A 20,476-nucleotide genomic window follows, 5' to 3' on the forward strand; every position below is an offset into this window, starting at 1 on the left:
ACATTCACGCCAAACATTCGGCAACACCACCCCACGCCCATCCAGCACCTTCATGGCCTTTGGTTAGCTGACACTCTACTCGCGCACCGCAGCGCAACCATGGCCCCCATCCAATCCCCCGAGTTCGACCTGGGCAAGTGCCTCAAAGGCGAGCAGCAGCTTGTGTATGTTTACCTGCATTCAACGCAAGAAACTGGCTGACAGTACTAGAACCTGGGATATCGCATATCGCGCCCTCTGCGACCCCGAAACCGCGTCTAAAAGCGAAGCCCTACGCGCCTTCCTCACCTCCACCGATAACAAAGATATCCTCAGCCACCCATGGAAGCCCTTCGCCGACCCGTCGTCGCAAGAGAAGAGCAAGTTCGAGACCAACACAGCGCCCATCAAGATCACACCGCCCCAGAGCGAGCACTACAATGTAGAAGAAATAAAGGAAGACAGTCTGTGGCTGGCCAAAGAGGCGCAAATATCAGAATATGCAGCGCTGCAATTGGTTGTCCAAGAGTGGCAGGGCAGGCCGACTGCACAACTGTTGAGTGGACTCACCGAAGAGGAGGCCCTCAGCGTGCAGGAAGCCGCTGGAATGGGAAACCTAGGAGCCTCGACTTTCGTCCCGAACTCATCCATCCTAGCCTCACCGCTCGCCTCCAAGACGGCGCATCTCGACGCAAAGGACCAGCGTCGCCTCCACATTCTCGACGTCTACCATTCTACATGCGCTTCCATCATCCGAATAAGCCAGCTTCTCGTTTCATGGGGTTGCGCATCAAACTTGCGTAGCCAGACCATCTACGGTAACGACTACCTTAGCATTGGTGCCGGTTGGATTGAAGAGCTTGGGCAGGCCATTGCAGCGGCACAAGATGGACCTACAGGTGGAAAGGCGCTAGACGAGTGCCTGAAAGCATTCTCCAAGAGGTGTGACTCCCTGGACACCGGTTATGGCTGGAACGTCGACGATTCTATACTGGAAGCTGCCTCGGAGAAATGGGTCGTTGCGCAAACCACAGAGATGCTGCACATCCTGCATCTCGCCCTGGTGCACGCAGATTTGGTTGCCAAGGACTTCCTTCCTGCGGCTACTATCGAAGACTGGCTCAAGGCCTTCAGCTTCCGCGGCTTTTTCCGCGAGTTTCCTGCAGTCACAGCTCGCCAGGAACCTCTCATTCCAGTCATACAACTGCTGACTTCCCTTATGTCTTTGACTATCTTGAAGGTAGACAAAATCATGGACGATCTTGAGTCCGGCGACTGCAATACATGGGCCTCCTCATCCTACATTCTCAACACTGCTGTTGTAGAGAGCATCACTACCATATTCGGAGAAGCCAAGCTGCTGGGTGCTAGCCCAGCTACACCACCGACATTTGCCTGGGCAATCCTTACCTGGAAGCTCACAAGTCGTGCGAGTTACGAGGAACAAGAGCGTGATCGTCTGCTTGAATCGTCAAATAACACCGGAAACCCAGAACCTCAAACTTCCCCGCTTGAGGAGGCTGCTTTGGTCGTTGCCAGACTCGAAACCCATGAGCTCTTCGATGGCAAAATGCCTTACGAGGAGCTTGCTAACGTCAGCTCAGCAGTGGGTGTCTTGGCTATTGTCAACCAGTTGGTCCAAACCAGTTTGCCTGCATTCGGAACACCGATTGATCAGATATCACAAGACAGGATTCGTCTGCTATTTCTTCAGCTTATTCGCGCTGCTGTTGGTAGTGACATTGTCGCGTACAGCCCGGACTTGATAGTAACGACATACACAATTCTGACTGGCGACAACTCTTTCCGCAGATGGGAGAACGGCGACATATCTCGCCATGCTGACCCGATTGTTGCGTATTTCCTGGAAGATGAATATGTCCTTCGACCACTGCTGCTCAATGAAGCTCGGCTACGCTACCCCTACGAGATGACACCTTTCCTGAAGTTCTGTAGCGCATTGACCCGTGGCGACAAGACGATGCAGAACGGCTTGCCTACATTCATCGAAAAGCTTGGAAACCACAATCGACTTATGCAACAACTTCCAGATGGGTTTAGGGACTATGCGTTGACGCGCGAGGAGGAGAACGCCAACTGGGTCGAACTCACGGGCAACCTTCCGCTTTTCTCGTCTGGAGTATCTTCGAGCTTCCGTGGACAACGTCGATTGCTGACCTCTGGCACTTCGACACAGTCTGATGGACTATCTGGAATACCTGCCGGGACAGAAGGAATCATCGTTGATGACAATGCTTCCCCATACGTGGCGGTTTGGCATCATCAGCACTCTACGTTGTCATACTTAGTCGAACTTCTCTCCACATACCCTGTAGGGAGCACCAAGGTTGAGACTGCCACGCAGCAGCCTGCCTCTCGCGAAAGTGTCATCGAGATCATCGGACTCTTCGCTGATTTGATGCATTCTTCTCTACATGCTTCTGAGGGCGTTTGTTCGACTGAGCTCCTGGAGGCGATTGGCATCGGTGCTGAGGGCAGCCAGGATACCGTCAATCTCGTGCTCGCCATCTTCGAGGAGGAGCTCCTGCACCTCTGCCAGGAGCCAAGCAACGAGGCGTGTTTAGAGCTGTTGGTCAACTGCACTCACTTCTTAGAGGCTTTGATTATTGTTTCTCCACACAGAGTATGGCCCTGGCTCGCCAGGAGTAGATTGCTCGAAGGCGACGGAAATGGCAGCTTAGCGACTATCCTCATTGGCACTGAAATGGTTCTAGGACGATATGACTTCCTTATTGGCTGTATCCGACTCTACAAGGGTCTCGTTAAAGATGCAGTCGAGCGATCAGTCTCGCGCAAAGTCCCAACGAGAGCACTCAGCCGCTTCAATGCTGCTGCTCCTTCAGAAAGCGGAACCTCGGATAAGATCATGAGCACAATACTCTTTACATTCGGTCGAACCCTTGCTAGCATATACGAGAACTCGTTGAACTGGAAATATTCTCATCCCAACCATCGGCCCGAGATCAACATCGCCATCTGCGAAGTTTTCACGACGATATTAAACCTCGCGTACAGCGTAGACGACGAACCGAAACTATCCGCTAAGCTCGCCAAATCCATCGCGCCTATCGCCGAGTACATCACGCAGCTATACCTTACACAGGCTGGCGCAGATCTTCCGACAAACCCGCTGATGACCTCCCTGATCACTGGGGTCAGTCCCAGCGACACCACGTTGCTCACGACTTCGAGTGCATTGTGGATGCTACAGACGCAGACTACTCTGGCTTTCGCTGACATCCTTGTCCGGGTTGCCGTACTCTTGAACAAACCCTGGACACACTTGGAGCAACAACTCTTTAAAGCTACGCCATTACTGGCACGACTGTACGCAACCAGTGACAAATGGAAGTCGCAGGTCGTGCTGCTGTTGGAAGCTCTTGTTCGTGGTGCCGTCCGTGTCGCCGGACAAGATGACTCAACGATGACAGACGGAGACCTTAAGCAGTATGTACGGAAACAGATTGAGCAGCAAGAACCGCCCTCACTACTCGGTCATCTCGGACCACGGACTGCGAAGAACTTCTTGAGCGTACTCTCGCAGCTCGATGAGCCTTTACAAATAGTGGATATTCAGACCAACGTCTGGAACTTGCTTTCAGCCGTAGTAACATGCAAACAGCAGTGGTTCTCCTTATATCTGCTTACTGGTAGCACGCCTCGCGAGTCCATTCGTTCCAAGAAAGACGCGACTCACGATTCAAGGAACAAAGCCCTACTTACGCGAGCGCTCGACGCACTCTCAAGCATGGCTCTACCAGACCAAGAAGCGGGTGGCCTTTCATGGCCTTTATACACCGCTATGCTCGAGTTTGTCTCGTCAGCGCAAAACAATTGGTCATGGGCAATGGGTGACCTCCGACAACGCAAAGATCTGATCCAGAAACTGCTCGCTTTCATGAAGTGGATGGCAAAGCAGCCCAAGCAACCGAAGATGAGCAACAACAACGAGACCCTCGAACGCTCATTCCAAAACAGGTTCGCATCGTTAGCCTGCGAAGTCATCGCCATGTACCTGCACCACTCACGGCAAGTGGGCGATATCACCGTGCTCAAAGATGTTGTGCCAAGCCTGACGTACTTGGAAGACACTGCTTTGGATCTACCGTCCTACAGTACTTCCCTGCATGGTTATCTTAAGCAAAACCTGGAGAAACAATACCCTGGTGTCACGCTAGGCAACATCAAGCGAACCACACTGTACCCAGAGACCTTCGGGCGGGCATTCTTCTACGACATCGACCTTGCCCAGCGGCTTTTGGGATTCAATAGCAAGTGGACAGGTCCCAGAGAAGGCACTGGTTTCGCAGCTGAAGTTGAGAAAGCCAACTACAACCTCGGCCTGGTTGAATCTCAGGTTCTACTACTTCAAGGCTGGAAGCTGCTGGCTCTGGAGTTGAGCCAAGTCGTAGCCAAGGACGAGCGTATAGTCAAGGTACTCGTTGGCGTCATCCACAAGTGCATGGTCGCCAACGAACAATCGAATCTCCCGGAAGCATTGTTTGGCCAGCTCATGGTTCTGCGAGCAGATCTGGCCTTTGCACTGTTGAAGAAGCTGGTTGAGGCAAAGGTACGAACGAATGAGGCACGTCAATTACTCGCTCCAGTGTGGAACGCGATTCGTACCTCCACGCCTGACTTCGAGAACGTATTCTCGACCGACGCGGTGCACTACTACCGATCCTTGCTACGAATCCTCTACCTTGCCCTTCACTTCCATCTTATCGAAGATACAGATACTTCCGATGACGCATCCTTCCGCTCTTCCTTCCGGGGCACTATGCCTACAAGCCACAACAAATACGCCGAGCCCATCTCAACCCAGCTCCTTGAGATTCTTTCCGACACGGTTGCAAAGGGCTTCCGCAGCCTTGCCAACCAACTTCACGCTGAACCTACATCCGTCTCGCCATCGGACTTTGCCCTTCTCACTGCACTCCTCCAACGCATCATTGCGATACCAGAGATGTCAAAGTGGCAACAACAGGCAGCTCTCCTCTTCGCCAACAGCAACACCGTGCGCTACGCCACCAGCCTCTTCTCATGGGCTGACCGTCTAACGATATCCCACAATGGCATCGACGACCCCATCTACGGTGAACTCAGCGTACTGTTTCTGCTCTCCCTGTCAAGCATCCAGGCTTTGGCAGAAACCATGGCTGTAGAAGGCATACTCAGTCAACTCAACACCGCAAACATCATGAACTACTACCGTCGCGTCAACGGCATGGGTCCTTTCGACAATCCATCACGCATGTACAGTATCTGGACAAAAGGCATCCTACCGCTCTGCCTCAACCTTTTGCTTTCAGTCGGCCCGCCCATTGCAGCGGAAATCTCATCTTTCTTGAACCAGTTCCCAGAACAACTCGCCCGCTCGGCTCTAAGCATAAATTCAAATCCCTCGTCCCGCACCTCGGCTACCCAGAAGATTACGCTTGCCGTCGCTTCGGAAGTGCACTCTTTGTCGCTCATATCCAGTATTCTGGAAAACGTCCGCAAGCAAGGCCCTAAACTGGGTATTCAGGCAAACGACGTCGCACTCCTAGACTGGGATAAGGAGAACATCAAGGAAGATGTCGAGAGCTGGTTGAACCGTAAGAGCGCGCTGCGTGAACGCATTGTAGCGATCGATGAGCGGGAGTTGGAGATGCTGAGCAGCAGGAAGGGCCAGGGTGAGGATGCGTTAAGTGAGCTTGAGAAGAGAGTGTTTGGCGAACTGGAAGACGCGGGAAAATGCTTGGGTGTGGGTAACGGAAATGGAAATGGGAATGGGAAGAAATAGATGATGTGGTGGAACTGCTAGGATGACATTTGAAAAGCGCTGGAGTTTAGGAGCGTTTTTGGATTAGTTGCGAGGTGCTATGTGCTTGGACGTTAGATCTTGTGGGTGGTAGTGTATTTCTAATGTAACTCTTTTGACTCATGTTTGCTTGGTGGTATGGTTCATATTGTGCGGCTCCCCAGGTTCGTCAGACTAGCGTATCAGCAAAGTTCTGCTTCCGCCTTCCTTCCATGTCGTCTCACATCGAGAACCTTCCCAAACAGGTAATTGAAGAAAGGCCATAGATTGCAGCAACTTTCTACATCCCACATGCTGCCCCTCTACCCTGTGGGCATACCGATAGTCCCAATTAGGCAAGTTTCCATCAAAGGTGTAGATCACAGCAACTCTCACAAGATACCTATTAGCTACGCTGTAGTCTGAACTTGTTATGAAGTTTGTAGGCTGTTTACTATGTTCTCCCGAATACGCAGGTTTAAAACTCTGCATGGGTGTGGATTGTAGCAACTTTCAAGACCGCCCAGCCCCTGGTAAAGCAAAGAGTGATCTCTTCAAGCAACGCATTCACAGACGGGGATGGGAGAGCATACGGTCAATTATACGTATTGATCCGAGATTACTAGCAGACAACGAACGTGGTACACAAGCCATACTGCTGGCACGTAGGTGATAGTGTGCCCTTGTACATACACCATGCAGACACTGAGTATGTTTCCTGCTAACGTGCCTAATCGCGCCCGGATGTGTTTTAAATTGTATGCGATGATGGAATGTTCGTATGACATTCCAAACCACATGGCCGTAGTATTCCTACACATCCACCACAGACCAGCCGGATTCTGCGTCCGTAAGTTGGGGGGTAACGCCACCAGCCAGGTCGACGAAACCGCTGTCTTCAGTACCAGGCTCGGAGTCAGACTCAGTATCGATGTCACTACCATAATCAGACTCCACGTCATATTTCATGACTTGCAGCCTCGTCACCTCCTTCAGCTCTTCTTGGAGCATCTTTTCATGAGTCTTGAAATCCTCCGTAAGTGATGTGATGGGAGATACTGGACGACGGTGCGATTTGAAGGATTGATTCCTTCGATGGTGGTTAGATGAATCAGACTGCATTTCTGTCCCTGTAGGTCGACATTCAGTGATCTTGGGTTCGGGAGCCTCAGTGTTCATGACAGCCGCGGAAGAAAGCTCTGAACGATAATCCTCTCCGTCAGGTAGTTCGCAGCCTCGCGTGATCAGATAGAGCTCCTTGACCATTCTGCAGAATTGAAAGATGTCCGGAAGCCATGAGTTGGGTGCAATGAAGAACCGCAGAAGCATGCTGAAGCCCGAAAATAAAGAGAAGAGACCAAAAACAAGCACCGATACTTTGCATCCGAGGTGCTCTGAGTACTTGATGTATAGGCGATCAACCAAGGTCAGAGCAAGACCGAAGCCGATGGTCTTGATTGTGTACTTGTCTCTTGCATTTGTTAAGCCGAGGAATTGAGTGAGCTCAGTTGCGGCTTTCTTCCTAGCGACTTTCTTGGTAGCGGCCATGTACGAAGCCACACCGACCAGGGCCGCCATTTCGATCCCTAAGGGAGCTAAGCTCACGAAGGTCAGAACTTTCGCCAAGTACCGTGTAAACGATAGACAGTTTTCAAGATTGGCCTTCAAGGCTGCCAATTTCCTAAGCCGGCATTCAAGTTTCGCAATGGCCTTTGCGCGACCCGACAAAGCGAACGTTTCATCCGAGGATACGGGCAGGTAAACAAGGCGACATGGCTGGGAGGACTCGCAGTGCAGGGCGAATCCAAATGGCACTTTGGAAAGGGATCGGGTTGACGAGGACGTATCGCCAGTATCCGTACCGTTAGAAATATGTACAGTGGGGGTGGAGGTGGAGCCATTTATGAGGTAGATACCGCCGAAGAAGCGATTCCAGATCGAACGGGTCTTCAGTCTCACGACCTCTAGTGCTTCCCCGAGTATACGACGGGAGCGATATCGTACATTTGCCCAGGACCTGAGCACAGCTTGTTGTGGGGTTGCATCATGTATCACCACCTGTGGCGTGTACTGAAGTCTACCACAATTATCCATTGTCCAGTACATGATCCGTGCACGCATATGAGGGTCCTGAAAGCCAAGCCCGAAGGATTCATCGTTGACCTTCTTCAGACCGCGAATGAGACAGTCTTCGTGAGTCTCCATGAAGCCACGGCTCAGCTGGCTAGAGAGAAGTCTATCCAAGCGACCGTACAATATTTGCTCTTTGTGCATGGTGGCTGACTGCACATTGAATTCGTCTACCACTCGGTTAATTCGAGGTGTTATGAAGTTATCGATGCCGAAGAATCCGGTGGCGAGGGAGAGTATCGCGGAGCTGAGGTACATGAAGAACAACCCCAGCAGTAGCATGCGCGAGTTGGCGAGTAGAAGCCTGATTTTGTATGGAATCCTTGCCTTGGTTGGTTCCGATGTAGCGCGTTGACCGTCTTGTGAAAACTGGCTTCCAGCAGGCGTAATGCTCAGCTCTGCTTGAGGTGTCATGTCCATGGTGATCACTGTGGTGGAAGGCACCCTAGCGTTTGCTGAGCCTTGAGCTTCGTCGCGGGCGACTTCCATGTTGCAGGTGCTGCGATGTTGTGTTCACGTATTGGTAAGTGCCGAACTCTTGGGTTTTTAATTTGAGAAGCCTGTGATTAGGGGTCTGGTTAGGCTGTTCATGGGTCCAAATAAGCGTGTGTGGAGAAGGTGCCACTGATGAGGCCGCAAGGCACCAGTGACTGCACGTGCTGGATCAGGCAGCACTTGAGTGAAACGCAGTCAATCGGACGTCGATCGTGACGCGAAAGTAGGACAGTGAGTAGTGATTTCAGATCAGTCTTGATGAGTACATGCAGGAGATGGCGATGGAAGCTCGGTGATATTCTGTTGTCTGGTGAAGACTGGAAGGCGCGATGCGGTCTGCATGACGGCAGGGTCCGCCTTCCGCTGTCGGAATACCAAGTTGACGCGATAAAACATGAGACTGTGTTCGAATATGCCTAGTCATATTTCTGATTTAACATGTTAGACGTTAGAGATCCAAGATTCAATGATGGTATATACAGTATTATGACTACTTACTACTTCTTCCTCTGTGCCCTTTTGCGTGGCGGTTGCCCAATATCCTCTATGTCTATCGCACCCTCCACATCTTCAGCTTTGATCTCACCAACATCAGCAACCACCGTCTCTTCCTTCACTGCTGCCTCTTCGTCGCCATTGGGTGCCTCGACTTTCACAACGGCTTCTTCCTTCTTCACTTTCGTCTTCTTAGCTACCACTGCTGAGGGACATAGGCCTCTATCTGCCAACTTGCAGTCACCACACTTTCTGCCCACAGGTAAGCATATAGTCTGTCCAAAGCCCACAAGCAGATTGTTTATATCATGCCATTTGTCTTTTGGCAGCCATGACTCCAGAGCGGCACGTGTTTGTTCTGGATTCTGAGTCTTATGCCAGCCCCATAAGTTGGTAATGCGGTGGACGTGGACGTCGACTCCAATACCTTCATGCCGGCCCCAAGCTGCACTCAAAGTGAGGTATCCCATCTTAGGCCCGACACCAGGTAGTGACACAAGTCCCTCGATTGTGTCTGGAATATCGCTATTCCACTTGTCCCGTAGAATCTCCGCAGTTTGCTTGATGTACTTGGTCTTGAGGTTGTGGAAACCCACTTTGTTGATGAAAGCGTTGAGCGCAGGCGGCTCTAGTGCCAGGACAGATTCAAGATTGAAACCCTGGTTATGTTAGCCGTGGAAAGCAGTCGCCTTTAGAATTAACCCACGCCAGGCATTTTCTCCTGCATGCCTCGCATGACGGGCGCTGTGACGGTGTCTTTCGTCTGACTACTCAACATCAAGGCTATAAGTGTCTGAAATCGTCGATCTCGAGGAGACCTGTTCTTCTCCGCCAGACTCTCGCACCCCATAGTGTCTACCGGCGCGACATTCTCATTCCGCATTTCTCTCGTCAGGGTGTATATCTCCTCCCAATTGGGTGGCGGCTCCATCTTCACAGACCCATCGTTGCCCTTAATCTTCTTCGCAGGCGCGCGTCGGGCTTTTTTGACCTTTTCGCTTTTCTTCGGCGATGCGATTCCAGCGATCGTTGTTTCCTCTACCTCCTGCTTCACGACGATAGGAGTATCTTGACCCCTTTTCCTCTTCATAGGCACTCGTCGCGCCTCTCCATCGGAGGCTGAGTCTGCTGGTACCGAGCTCAGCTCTGAACTTGCCCTAGCATTCTCGTCGCTACCTGTCTCTCGTTTGATAGGGGTCTGCGCATTGGTCGCGCTTCGGGTCTGGCGTAGCGCTCGTTGGGTGCGGCTTGCGGCGACGATACGGGACGTGTCGCGAGACACTCGTGAAGTCCGCATTGGAAGGTCAATCTAACGATAGAAAACTGTGTGAATGGCGAGAGGTCCTTGTGATAGACTCTGATACGGAGCTCCGCGAGCTGATGCGCAGCGCATAGTAATGACGATGACGAAGACGCGACTCAGCAAACAGCCAATGAGCGCCTATCGATTTCATGGGTCTAACGCGACTGCACGTGAAGCGTCACGCATTGATGACGTCAGCGAGGACTCGATCAGAATTTCGATTGGAAATACAGTTGCTGCAATCAACGCCATTACAATTTACCTATTTAGGAAGAACGTCATCTGAATACACGTGAGACAGCTGGTGGAAATGTCAACTCCACTTTCTCTGAGTCCTACACTACTTGATAAGTGGTGGCCGTTTCTTCTATCATGCTAGAACAGATGTATTACTCGCTTCGATGTACACTATGGGGCTCTTGCAGCCTCAGAATGTTTGATCATCAAGCTTCTATCCAGTGAAAATCCCGTTTGCCTATTAGCTAAGATTCACACGTGAAGGTTTACGCTGAACGGATGGCTCGTGCTGAATGCAAGCTAATTTGGTACGTGCGGAGACGTCACGACTTCATGGAGCTATACCAGCCGCGGCTCACACCTTCTGTCACCCATGGATTGATCTTTCACCCAATATAAGATTACACACAACAGGCTCTCTGAGTACGGCGCAAGGTCTGTGCTACCAATCACCCACACTGCACAACTGAAAATGCTACGCGAGCAAATGAAAGAGGTGGACCTTCTGATTCTGGGCGCTGGATGGACGTCCAATTTTTTGATACCTGAACTAGAGGACACCGACATAAGCTATGCCGCAACCACGACTACTGGAAGAGATAACACGATACCATTCAAGTTCGACCCCAGTTCCGGCGATGCGGAACCATATAAGCGCCTTCCCGCGGCGCAAACCGTGATCATCACGTTCCCGCTGGTGGGACATACGCAGTCGAAGACCATCGTCGGCCTTTACCGCTCCGTTCACGGCGCAAAAAACAACTGGGTGCAGCTAGGCTCTACAGGCATCTTCAATAAGTTACCCGATGACTGGAGCGATGATCATGCGCCGTATGACAAAGAAGACAAGCGAGCGATCGCGGAAGACGAATTACTCTCGCTTCACGGTTGTGTGCTAAACCTATGTGGCCTATACGGAGGCGAACGCGTGCCCGCTAGGTGGCTCCCTCGCATAGTTCAGTCGAAAGACGATGTGCGGAAGCGAGGAGCCGTGCATTTCATCCACGGTGAGGATGTTGCGCGCGCCATTATTGCAACTCATCGGAAGTTTACCCCGGGGAAGCGATGGATTGTTGCTGACCTGCGCGTCTACGACTGGTACGATCTCATCATGAGCTTCAGCGCTATGGTCGAATCGTCCATGACTAAAGAGGAGGCGGAGACACGTCAGGAATATGGCAAATGGGTGGGAGAACTCATGGAGGAAGAGGGAATTCGCGCTCTGCCACGTGATGTGCATACCTTGGGCAGGAAGTTGGACTCTAGGGGCTTCTGGCATTACCATGGGCTCTGGCCTCGTCACAAGCGGCTGGCATAGTGGATCCACTACTCGAGCAATCCAATGGAGTCACATTTCTGCGATGCTGACTAGGACGAGACTTTTCGATTCGATTGGTCTGACATTGCGGTCACGTTTTCTGGACAGCCATAAATCTGGTATAGGCGAAGAGTACCACAGTTCAATGGATAGTCTCCATGGTCTCCGCTGACCTCAACACGATTGTATGGCTGATTTCTAGTTTTGATTACCCATCCATAACATTTTTCATGAGATCAATTTACTCAGATGAACCAGATTTACAGTGTTCCACGGTCCCAATCTTCTCGTCGCTCTGTATAAAACTTCTGCTCAATCTGTGTCTTTCTTCTTTTCTTTTCAGTTCAGATCACATTCTAGTCATCGACACAAGTTTTGGAAGTATTTTTGACTACCCATTTCTCATCCTAGATATTCTATTCCAACATCGTTCACCCACACAACGACAAATCCCCTCCACTTTCACCAAGATGTCAACCAACACTTTCGCAACACAGAGCGACATGGTACAACGAATCAACATCGGCGGCCTAAGGTTACCTACCGACCAAGAACGAGCAAGAATATCTCAGCTTTCTGCTCGTCCGCAGCTCATAAGTATACCGCAGTTACCCATTCAAACCAGCTTCGGATTTTACGGTAGTTACCCTTCTCCGGCTGCGTTCCAACAACAGCCTTTCTTTCCTTCTCCCGGCGTCGCTGCTACTAATTGCTTTCCTCCTGGTGCCTTCCCCCACCAGCAACAACTTCACAACCTGGGTAGGTCACAGCCCACATTCTCTTCTGGCGTCGCTGCTTTCAGTGGCTTCCCTGTCGGTGTATTCGCCAACCAGCAGCCGCAATATCACACTCCGGGTAGGCCACAACCCGTGTATGCTCCTGGCGTCGCTGCTACTAACTGCTTTCCTACTGGTGCCTCCCCCCACCAGCTACAATATTTTCCCCAGGCTCAGACCTATGGAGGTCAGTATAGCCAGAATGCCTTCACGGCACCGGTGCAGGGTCCTTGGGCGGCTCAGAATGTTGCGAGTACCGCCGCGCCGCCTGCTCAGCAGGAAGAACAGTATTTTGATCTCACCAGAGATGACGAAGAAGAGGTGCGAGCACCCACACTAGCACCAGCATGCCCTGTTGTCCCCGTCTCGGCCGCCCAAGACACAGGTCTCCTCACCCCTGCGGATACACCCTCCTCACTAGAGGCCCCCTCTGTCCCCGAGGCACCCTGCCACCTCGGCGAACGAGTCAAACACCTCCAGTTGACCATCAGAGAAAGCTATGAGCCATGCGCCTTCCGCCTTTTCCGCAGCTTCATGTTCATGAACATAAAACAGCAGCGTGAGTACTGCAGCTTGTTTTGGCCCTCGAACGAAGCGGCTTATGAAGATATCCTTCGAGCCTCCAAACTCTCTCTGGATTTCTCGACCATATACTATTTGCGCCTTTCGTTAACATCGAAGCTGAAAGAGGCCAAGAGCGAAGAAGAGCGCGAGAAGTTGGAAGAAGAAACTGAGGTCATTTGCGCTGAGATGGAGAGAACTTGCAAAGCCAAATTGCAAGATAGGAGGGATGAAGAGAATTTGAGCAATCTCCACCAGGCTGTTACCACTACCAAGGGTAAGAGGAGCAAGGCCTCGAGGGCAGCACAACTAGAGGTGTGGAATGAGGAGAATGTAAGAGTACAGGAAGCAAAGCAGGAGAGGTGGGCGAAGCTGGATGGCCAGCAAACCTCAACTTCGCTTGCTGGCCAAAAGAGGAAGCAAAGGGTTCAAGAGGAGCCTAACCCTGCTCCGAAGAAGAGGGGGAGACCTCCAAAGGTCAGGGCTGCAGAGGACGTGGCTGTGGTGAAGGAGAAGAAGAAACGTGGGAGGCCTCGGAAGAGCCCTGTGGTTCAAGAACCGACTCCTGAGCACGCCATCGATGAAGCGGAGGATGATGGGGCGTTGGAAGCAGCACTGTATGCTGGCTTGTGTGAGGATGTCGTTGGAGAGGAGGAGGATGGGTCGTCTGAAGCAGCTCCGCAAACATGGCTCGCCGCTGATGACAGTGACGTTGTCGATGAGAGTGCTGAGGTGGAGCCTTCTGGACGAGTACAAATGCACGATGAAGATGATCGGGTTGCCGGAGCCGTCGCCGAGGACCGACCGGAGGAGGTTCGTGTGGATGAGAGTGCTGCTGTAATCGTCAGCTCGTCTCAAGAGCATGGACAAGAGGAGGAGGGCTGTGACGAAGACTCTCTCTTCGGAGACTCTCTTTTCGAAGACTTTGAGCTTGGAAACCTCCTCGATACGGGGGCTGCGAATGATATTGGGGCTACGCTAGACGGCATGTTCTTCTAGTCATGCATATGGTATGGGTAGTTCTAAATATAATGCTACCAAGGGCCCCTAACTCTTAAACTCCACGCTATGCGAACGTACTTGAAAATGCCATAAAGGCGAATACAAAAGGTAATAAGAGAAAACAAACCAACTGGCCTCATGTTGCATCCGGTCGATGGCATCACGGGTGCTGGCCCTATACGTGAGCCAGAGCGGGCAACGAAACAACCTGCTTAAACCTCAATATTCTCGAAGGGATCCCGGTCTGGCGGCAGTCCCCTGTAAATGACGCTGCCGCCTGCGTCTAGCCTTGCATTCACACTAGTGATCCATACACGCTTCGTGAATGCACTAGTCCTCTGAATCTCGTCCTTAGCGACACCCAGGTCGTCATGCGGAATCCAGACGGCGGGCTGGATAGCGCGTGTCGCCGGATGCTGGAAGGAGCGTTTGATAAGCTTTTGGCGAGCCTCAGGCTCGATGTCAGCGAGCTCGTCGTCTACTTCATCGAAAAGATTGCCAGCGGGCAGGACCTGTGCTTCAACATCGCGGATGGGTTTTGCAACATCGTCGAGACCTTTCTTGAGTGTACTGGTAATCATATCTAGAGGATCCTTGCGCTTGTGGTGCTGCTTGTGGTGGGATTGTGAGCGTGAGTTAGAGCTACGGCGGGAGCGATCTGCCCAACTGGTGTTGCGACCGCGGTTGCCGGGTCGAGGTGATTGCCCATGGCCAGCAGATTGCATGTTACCGTCCAAATTGCTCAGCTCATAAGATCCTGGACCATAGGATGATTCGCGTTGTTTCCTTTCCTCAATGCGGTTTTGCTCGTCCAGGTGTGCTTGCTCGCGCGCTTCGGCCGTCTGCGCTGCATCTTGTTGAGCAGTGAGAGATTGATGCTCGTCATCGCGTTCCCATTTGCTGGCCTGTGCTCGCTGCCACTCCTCGTCTCGAAGGACCGCTTCATCTTCGAATGTGATTGGCAGGTATGTGAAAAGAGGCCCGAACGCCCTGTTCAGTACGACTTGGAAGAGGACAGTAAAGATGCCCATGATAATCATGATAATACCCTGAGGGAAACAAGATTGGTTTCCTTTATCGTCTTCTTGTAGGAAGAACAAGCCAACCATACAAAGCTCGAGGAAATACAACCCGGTGAACAGCTGGTTGACAGCTTTCGGGAAGATGAGACCGTTGGTTTCGGCCTTAGCGTAACTGACATAGATCATTTGATAGCGGTATGTGAACCAGAAGAGGCAGAAAGTGATCAACATCATGATCAGGATCAAGGGAGCGACGACGGAATAGATGAGACCTGCGCATTGTTAGCTTTAACGTGCATTATCACAAAGGACTTTTACTTACCAATGGCGGCAAAATTGGTGTAAACAGGGATCATAGTTCCCCAATTGATACCAGGTCTTTGCAACACCCTTGAAACCTTCTCTCGGGGCGTTGTGTCGAGAAAGCGGAGGAATATGATGACAACGACAGCACCGATCTGTAGCAAAGTACCAGAACTGATACTGAGAGCTTGCAGAATCATGTAAGAGAAGAAGTAGTTAGCGGCCTTGGGGAGGTTCTGCGCCAGTGTCAATGGGACACTAAGAGGATCGTTGATCAGTTTGTCAATCGTCGAGGTGATACCTGTCGAGATCGATACTACCAGAAACAACTGGACAAAGACGAAGGCGAAATAGAAGTTTTGGACGAGCAATTCGCGTTCGCCTGATGTCGTCGTACCGGTAAGACCAGCGCAGAAGCGCAGGACCAGAGGCAGCACAGCAAAGAGAATGGCCAAGAAAGCTGGTGGCAACACACCCTGTATCAAACTCACTACCCAGTCGGGAAGCTTGTTGATGAAGCCTAGCCATGGCAAGGTCTTGGTCAGACTGTCAATTTGGGACAAAGCTCCTGTAAAACTGACGGGGATACCCCAGAAGATGATAAGTCCTACAATGAGCAGAATGATTCCAAACATGCGCAAGTAACGCTCCCACCACTTCATAGTCAAATTGTCCCAGAGCACGTAATTGGGGTTGACCTCTACAGTTCTCGGGTTCATTTGCCTTGGAATGTGATGGCTCAATGACTGACAGGCCATGTGTGCCGCAACCTGATGGTTGAATTGGATAAAGGCAGAATTCATCAGCGGGAAGCGTTCTGGGTGAGCCTGATCGTCCGCGATCTCAGCGTTGAGCCGAGCGAGCTCTTTTCGGCAATGATAGATGGTATCAACCTTCTTGCCGATCAACGGCAAGGCCGGCCACCAAGACCAACTGAAGATCGGTAGTCGCATCGTTTCTCTGTCCTTTGGCCTAAGGTACTTTCTCCAGAGAGCATCCTCGCCATCCTCTTCCATGGACTCGTCGTACAGTCCTGTGAGATCATACTTGATTTTACTAGGGTCCTTGAGCTCTAGTGGCAGCTCTTCTCCTGGCTTCTCGAATGGCTTAGGGCTTATAAAATCACCCTGACCAACGTATACGGCCTTTAGCTTATTGAAAGGGTGCTTCCATCCAGGCGTAATAGGTTTCTTCTCGGGCTCGGCTGTAGCTGCAGGCGCTTTCAGATCTGTCTGGGGAGAGTTCGGCTCGGTGATGGTGCCATCAGAGGCATAAGTTTCCTTGCTGGCCAAAGGCGTATGGGTGTCAGTACTAGCCCCCCTGTGGTGAAAGTCGGCAGAGGTTGGCGATGATCCTGGAACTTCGTCGGCACCGTCGAGGCTCGCCTGTGCTTGCTCTTGTGTCTGTGCCTGGCCAGCCTGGCGGGGTTTTCCGCCAAACACACCGCGCATTCCACCGTAGACCTTTTTGTTGAAACGATCGACACCATGGCCGACATCACGGAAACCTTCACCGACGGCGTGCATGCCTTCTCCCAAAAATTGCATTGGCACTATGCCGCGCTTCCGATCGGGTGAGGTTGACCGTGAGGAAGAGGAAGACGACGAAGGGGACTGCTCGAGAACCTTTTGGAGTTGTTGCTCGATCTCGTGGGGGTTACCAGCATCCACACCTTGCTCGTGAGTCTCCTGATTGATCGCGTGATTCTCCATAGCTATGTCGTGCTTCTTCTCTTTTCTGGACTTTTTCTTTCCAGCCTCCTTCGCTGCCTTTTCCTCCATCTTCCTGTGCTTCTTGGTGCACGCTATTATAAGATTTGTTTCGGCAGATTCGAGGGTCCTTGCAATCTTGGTTCGATCGTTGACTTTATCCATTAGGTCGTCATAGTTGCGGTTTATCCAGATATCCTTGATACCACCGGGAAAGACGTCGTAGAGGGCATCGAGAGCTGGGGCGGTAAGCCATTTCTGAGGAATGCTTTGCACCAAAATGGTGGTGGCAGATGCTCGAATACGATGTTCTGGTCTGGTGAGGACAGTCTGCCTAAGGCGTACAAACTGCCTGAGCGCCAAGTAGAAATTGAAGCACGCCCAGCATATGACGCCTACAGCGATGATACAGTGTGCCCATAAGCGATGCCTCTTGTCTGCAAAGGCTACATTGGGCCAAGCGAACGAGTCTAAACCAGAGACTCCGGGCTCGTCGCCCTTGCGATTTATCGGTAGCAGGATAGGTAGGATGATGATAGCCATAGGGATGAATATGCGTAGCAGGAGCTGCAGGTATTGGAGGAAAAGGTAGCCATCGACGCCGGCAATACGGATGAGTTCTTTGTCGCTAATCGTAAAGACATTTCGAAAGGACTCGATAGCGGTCGTGGGGGCTGCGATACGCTTTGCGACGGGTACAAAGGCGGTCTTGTAGTAGTAGATTTTGTGGAACAGACTCTGTCGCGCGGCCGCTTTGTCTTCCTGGTCGCCATCGGCAGGCTTCTTCTTGCCCGTTCCCTTGTGAAGCTTCCAATTGCCACTGAGGACCAAGAAGAAACCAATCTGAACGCCGAAAATGATAGCTGCAGTTGACAGCGACGCGGCGAAATTCTCGATGCTCTGGTTTGACCTTAGCTGCGCGCCGCCGGCGTCGGTCGTCGACGTTGCGGTCGTCGAGGACGTCGAGGACGTCGAGACTTCGGACATGGCTCAGAGTGGTCGTGGTCGTGGTCGTGGAGGGTCGCGTATGTGGTAAAGCTGCGAATCGGAACCCCTGTCTTAACCTCTCGTTGCCATGGAAGAAGAGTAGCGAGGAGGCGCTACCGTTTGCGGTTGTAATAGAAAGAAAACAATATTAGTAGGGTAGTAGGTAGCAAAGAGGCAGTGAATCAACACAACGAAGAGAAGGCGCGAAGTGCTATCATTATTGATTCACAGGTGACTAGGGTGTCGACGTGTTTCAAGCCTTGCATTCCCTGATGCGCGGTCGGTCGGGGGCTTGGCAGCGTCACTGGCGTCGACTGGTGCGCTATCCTACGAGCTAGCCGCCCGCCGTTTGAACCAAACAACCGCTGGCTTTGTGGTTAATCTGAAACTGCGGGTAGACGTTGTGTGAGTGGCCGCTTCCGTCTGCAGAGCTGGTACACGTCGCGCTTAGCTGCAACACTGCTCAATACATCGTTCAACACGAGCTTTATTACTGAGACCCATCTGGGTGGGTAAAGGGTCAAGGAGCAATAAGATTGTGGCACCGTGGCACCGACGTGGATCCGATCTGAGCATCAACCCCGTACTATGACGTTGGAAATGCCAGGAAACCGCTCCGTATTACCGTATTAGTTGCGCGCACGTGCCCTCCGGCTCCCACCTGCCAGGAAGAGCCACGCCACAGCCAAGCCTCACCATGTCGAGTCAATTGGCCGAACTTCAAAAACTCGAACAGCCTGGCCCATCCTTCTGAACCTAGACCCTCATCCTTCATGTCTCTCTGCAGCCCTTTGCCGCTTCTTCTTCAACACCACGACAAGCGTCAAACAGGCCACAGCGCCATCAATCTCGGTACCGTCTACCACCACCGTCCCACCGGTTACAAAACTACCCCACCACTTCTGCGCGTACTTGGCTACTTCCGTCTTGATCTGCTGCTCACCACTCCCTGTGATCCGATAGAGCGTCATGTTCGTCGAGTGCCACAAGCTGTCCATTTGCCAGACGTACGGCTGTGAGTTGTAAACGAACGATTCAGTGCGCAGTCCCCAGCGCTTGTTACTCAAGGTGATAGCATGGGATGAATGAGCTGAGTCGTCTGGAAATGTGAGGACTGATTCGCCGAACGACGACCAGGCATGCGACCAATGTGCAACATGTGCGCTCTGGTCGTCGGTGATTTCGTACTTGAGACCTAGCCAGGTACGGCGGTGGCAGGTAAGTACCGGCGCGAAGGAATGATCCTTCATGGTCCTTTTGATCTCGGCTTTGTATTCGGCTGTCATGCCTGTATATGGCACTTCCATGTCTTTCGTCAAGTCAAGGATTGTGATTTTTTTGCTGAGCAAAGCATGAGGAGAGATCCAGTACACTACTGTGGGTTTGAGGGAACGAGGGTCAAGTGGTCGACTTGAGAACTCTCTATCGTGAGGCGTGTCCAGCCACGGGTCGTCATCCTCAGAAGACCTAGACTTCACGTGTGTTCGGGAAGATTTTCGGTGACGCACGGTGTTATTGTCTGCATCTGAGATGCTCAGATTCTGCAAAGCAATAGAGGTGGACATGTTCTTGGGTGATAGTAAAAGATATATACTTGAGGGTCGTACAACGAGTTTTGTTTTAGAACCTGGGATGTGCTGGGAATGACGAGACATGTGGAAAGAGACAGCCTTTTTTATACGTTCACTACAAGCACCGTACTCTACGCTCGCTTTACCATTCGCATCATGCTTGGTTTCCTTCTTGCCCATAAGGCAGACCTCAAAATCTGAGGCTCGAAGGTCTGGTCAGATGGTTGCTCATTGGACAGAGGTCTGTGGAAGTTTCAAGATTCAGCCTAGCTGAATGGTTTCTCGCATTCTCGCATTGGGATTTCTACGCCGGGCCGCACAGCCACAACAAACCGCCTTGGGTAGTATGGCCAAGATTGCTGATTTGACGACGAGTTATGTATCTTCGGCACGTGCAGTTAGCTCCATTTCCCTGAAGCCGAAAACAGTAGGTTTTCTCTGGAGGTCGGTCGATTGCTGGTGGAAGCACGGTACAGTACTAGGTCAAAAGTTTTGCAACGCCAAGCTGCCGAAGCGCCGAACCACCATTTTGGGCAATGCTGTTTTGGGTGGATAACTCACCCAAAACAACATTTTTTTCAATGTTTCAAAGCAGGATTTCATTGTCGATAGCTAGTACCTTGTATGCCACCCTTTGGCTTTGATACAAGCTTTAAGGCGGCGTGGCATAGACAATATGAGGGACTTGATCAGAGCGCTGGGGATACTCCGCCAGCACAATTTCAGCGCGTTACAGAATCTATCCCACTCATCTTCAGCCCTTGAGAGGTTGTTGTATTGCGGGT

At 51.6% G+C, this 20,476-nt stretch overlaps 7 protein-coding genes across 7 annotated transcripts; 3 read left to right on the forward strand and 4 right to left on the reverse strand.

The window, feature by feature from the left end:
• Positions 1–10: 10 nt before the first annotated feature.
• Positions 11–5,923, forward strand: CC77DRAFT_1097231 (hypothetical protein). Its single transcript, XM_018529879.1, has 2 exons — positions 11–164; positions 211–5,923. Exons 1-2 carry the CDS (start codon positions 100–102, stop codon positions 5,783–5,785), a joined length of 5,640 nt encoding a protein of 1,879 aa, XP_018383456.1. The 5' UTR covers positions 11–99; the 3' UTR covers positions 5,786–5,923.
• Positions 5,924–6,434: 511 nt separating this feature from the next.
• CC77DRAFT_249822 (hypothetical protein) lies at positions 6,435–8,621 on the reverse strand. The gene has a single exon (XM_018530862.1). The coding sequence runs from the start codon at positions 8,399–8,401 to the stop codon at positions 6,596–6,598; it is 1,806 nt and encodes a 601-aa protein (XP_018383457.1). The 5' UTR covers positions 8,402–8,621; the 3' UTR covers positions 6,435–6,595.
• On the reverse strand, positions 8,618–10,343 carry CC77DRAFT_249843 (DNA glycosylase). Its single transcript, XM_018530863.1, has 4 exons — positions 10,079–10,343; positions 9,609–10,030; positions 8,906–9,561; positions 8,618–8,835 (listed from the first exon to the last, which is right to left on the reverse strand). Coding segments are annotated over exons 1-4 (1,200 nt in total). The 5' UTR covers positions 10,200–10,343; the 3' UTR covers positions 8,618–8,834.
• A 507-nt stretch (positions 10,344–10,850) lies between these two features.
• On the forward strand, positions 10,851–11,780 carry CC77DRAFT_968703 (hypothetical protein). Its single transcript, XM_018535774.1, has one exon. The coding sequence runs from the start codon at positions 10,915–10,917 to the stop codon at positions 11,758–11,760; it is 846 nt and encodes a 281-aa protein (XP_018383459.1). The 5' UTR covers positions 10,851–10,914; the 3' UTR covers positions 11,761–11,780.
• A 42-nt stretch (positions 11,781–11,822) lies between these two features.
• CC77DRAFT_249805 (hypothetical protein) lies at positions 11,823–14,327 on the forward strand. The gene has a single exon (XM_018530861.1). It carries the CDS (start codon positions 11,919–11,921, stop codon positions 14,094–14,096), a length of 2,178 nt encoding a protein of 725 aa, XP_018383460.1. The 5' UTR covers positions 11,823–11,918; the 3' UTR covers positions 14,097–14,327.
• On the reverse strand, positions 14,204–18,358 carry CC77DRAFT_249781 (DUF221-domain-containing protein). The gene is made up of 2 exons (XM_018530860.1): positions 15,444–18,358; positions 14,204–15,393 (listed from the first exon to the last, which is right to left on the reverse strand). The coding sequence occupies exons 1-2, from the start codon at positions 18,118–18,120 to the stop codon at positions 14,312–14,314; spliced, it is 3,759 nt and encodes a 1,252-aa protein (XP_018383461.1). The 5' UTR covers positions 18,121–18,358; the 3' UTR covers positions 14,204–14,311.
• Positions 18,359–18,884: 526 nt separating this feature from the next.
• CC77DRAFT_1011258 (hypothetical protein) lies at positions 18,885–19,685 on the reverse strand (the record flags this gene model as incomplete). Its single annotated transcript, XM_018523701.1, has 1 exon — positions 18,885–19,685. The coding sequence occupies one exon, from the start codon at positions 19,683–19,685 to the stop codon at positions 18,885–18,887; it is 801 nt and encodes a 266-aa protein (XP_018383462.1).
• Between the last annotated feature and the right edge of the window lie 791 nt (positions 19,686–20,476).

The sequence above is a fragment of the Alternaria alternata genome (assembly GCF_001642055.1).
Source record: "Alternaria alternata strain SRC1lrK2f unplaced genomic scaffold CC77scaffold_17, whole genome shotgun sequence".
NCBI lineage: Eukaryota > Fungi > Ascomycota > Dothideomycetes > Pleosporales > Pleosporaceae > Alternaria > Alternaria alternata.

What these genes read in the sequence shown, in the direction of transcription:
- CC77DRAFT_1097231 (XM_018529879.1), top strand. Translation starts at nt 100, where the DNA reads ATGGCCCCCATCCAATCCCCCGAGTTCGACCTGGGCAAGTGCCTCAAA. An exon ending in AAAGGCGAGCAGCAGCTTGT is followed by an intron (nt 165 to 210) that starts GTATGTTTACCT and finishes TGACAGTACTAG; the next exon opens with AACCTGGGATATCGCATATC.
- CC77DRAFT_249843 (XM_018530863.1), bottom strand. Translation starts at nt 10,199, where the DNA reads ATGCGGACTTCACGAGTGTCTCGCGACACGTCCCGTATCGTCGCCGCA. An exon ending in CCCTATCAAACGAGAGACAG is followed by an intron (nt 10,031 to 10,078) that starts GTAGCGACGAGA and finishes GCTCGGTACCAG; the next exon opens with CAGACTCAGCCTCCGATGGA. An exon ending in TGCAGGAGAAAATGCCTGGC is followed by an intron (nt 9,562 to 9,608) that starts GTGGGTTAATTC and finishes TAACATAACCAG; the next exon opens with GGTTTCAATCTTGAATCTGT.
- CC77DRAFT_249781 (XM_018530860.1), bottom strand. Translation starts at nt 18,120, where the DNA reads ATGTCCGAAGTCTCGACGTCCTCGACGTCCTCGACGACCGCAACGTCG. An exon ending in CACCAATTTTGCCGCCATTG is followed by an intron (nt 15,394 to 15,443) that starts GTAAGTAAAAGT and finishes AACAATGCGCAG; the next exon opens with GTCTCATCTATTCCGTCGTC.
- CC77DRAFT_249822 (XM_018530862.1), bottom strand. Translation starts at nt 8,401, where the DNA reads ATGGAAGTCGCCCGCGACGAAGCTCAAGGCTCAGCAAACGCTAGGGTG.
- CC77DRAFT_968703 (XM_018535774.1), top strand. Translation starts at nt 10,915, where the DNA reads ATGCTACGCGAGCAAATGAAAGAGGTGGACCTTCTGATTCTGGGCGCT.
- CC77DRAFT_249805 (XM_018530861.1), top strand. Translation starts at nt 11,919, where the DNA reads ATGGTCTCCGCTGACCTCAACACGATTGTATGGCTGATTTCTAGTTTT.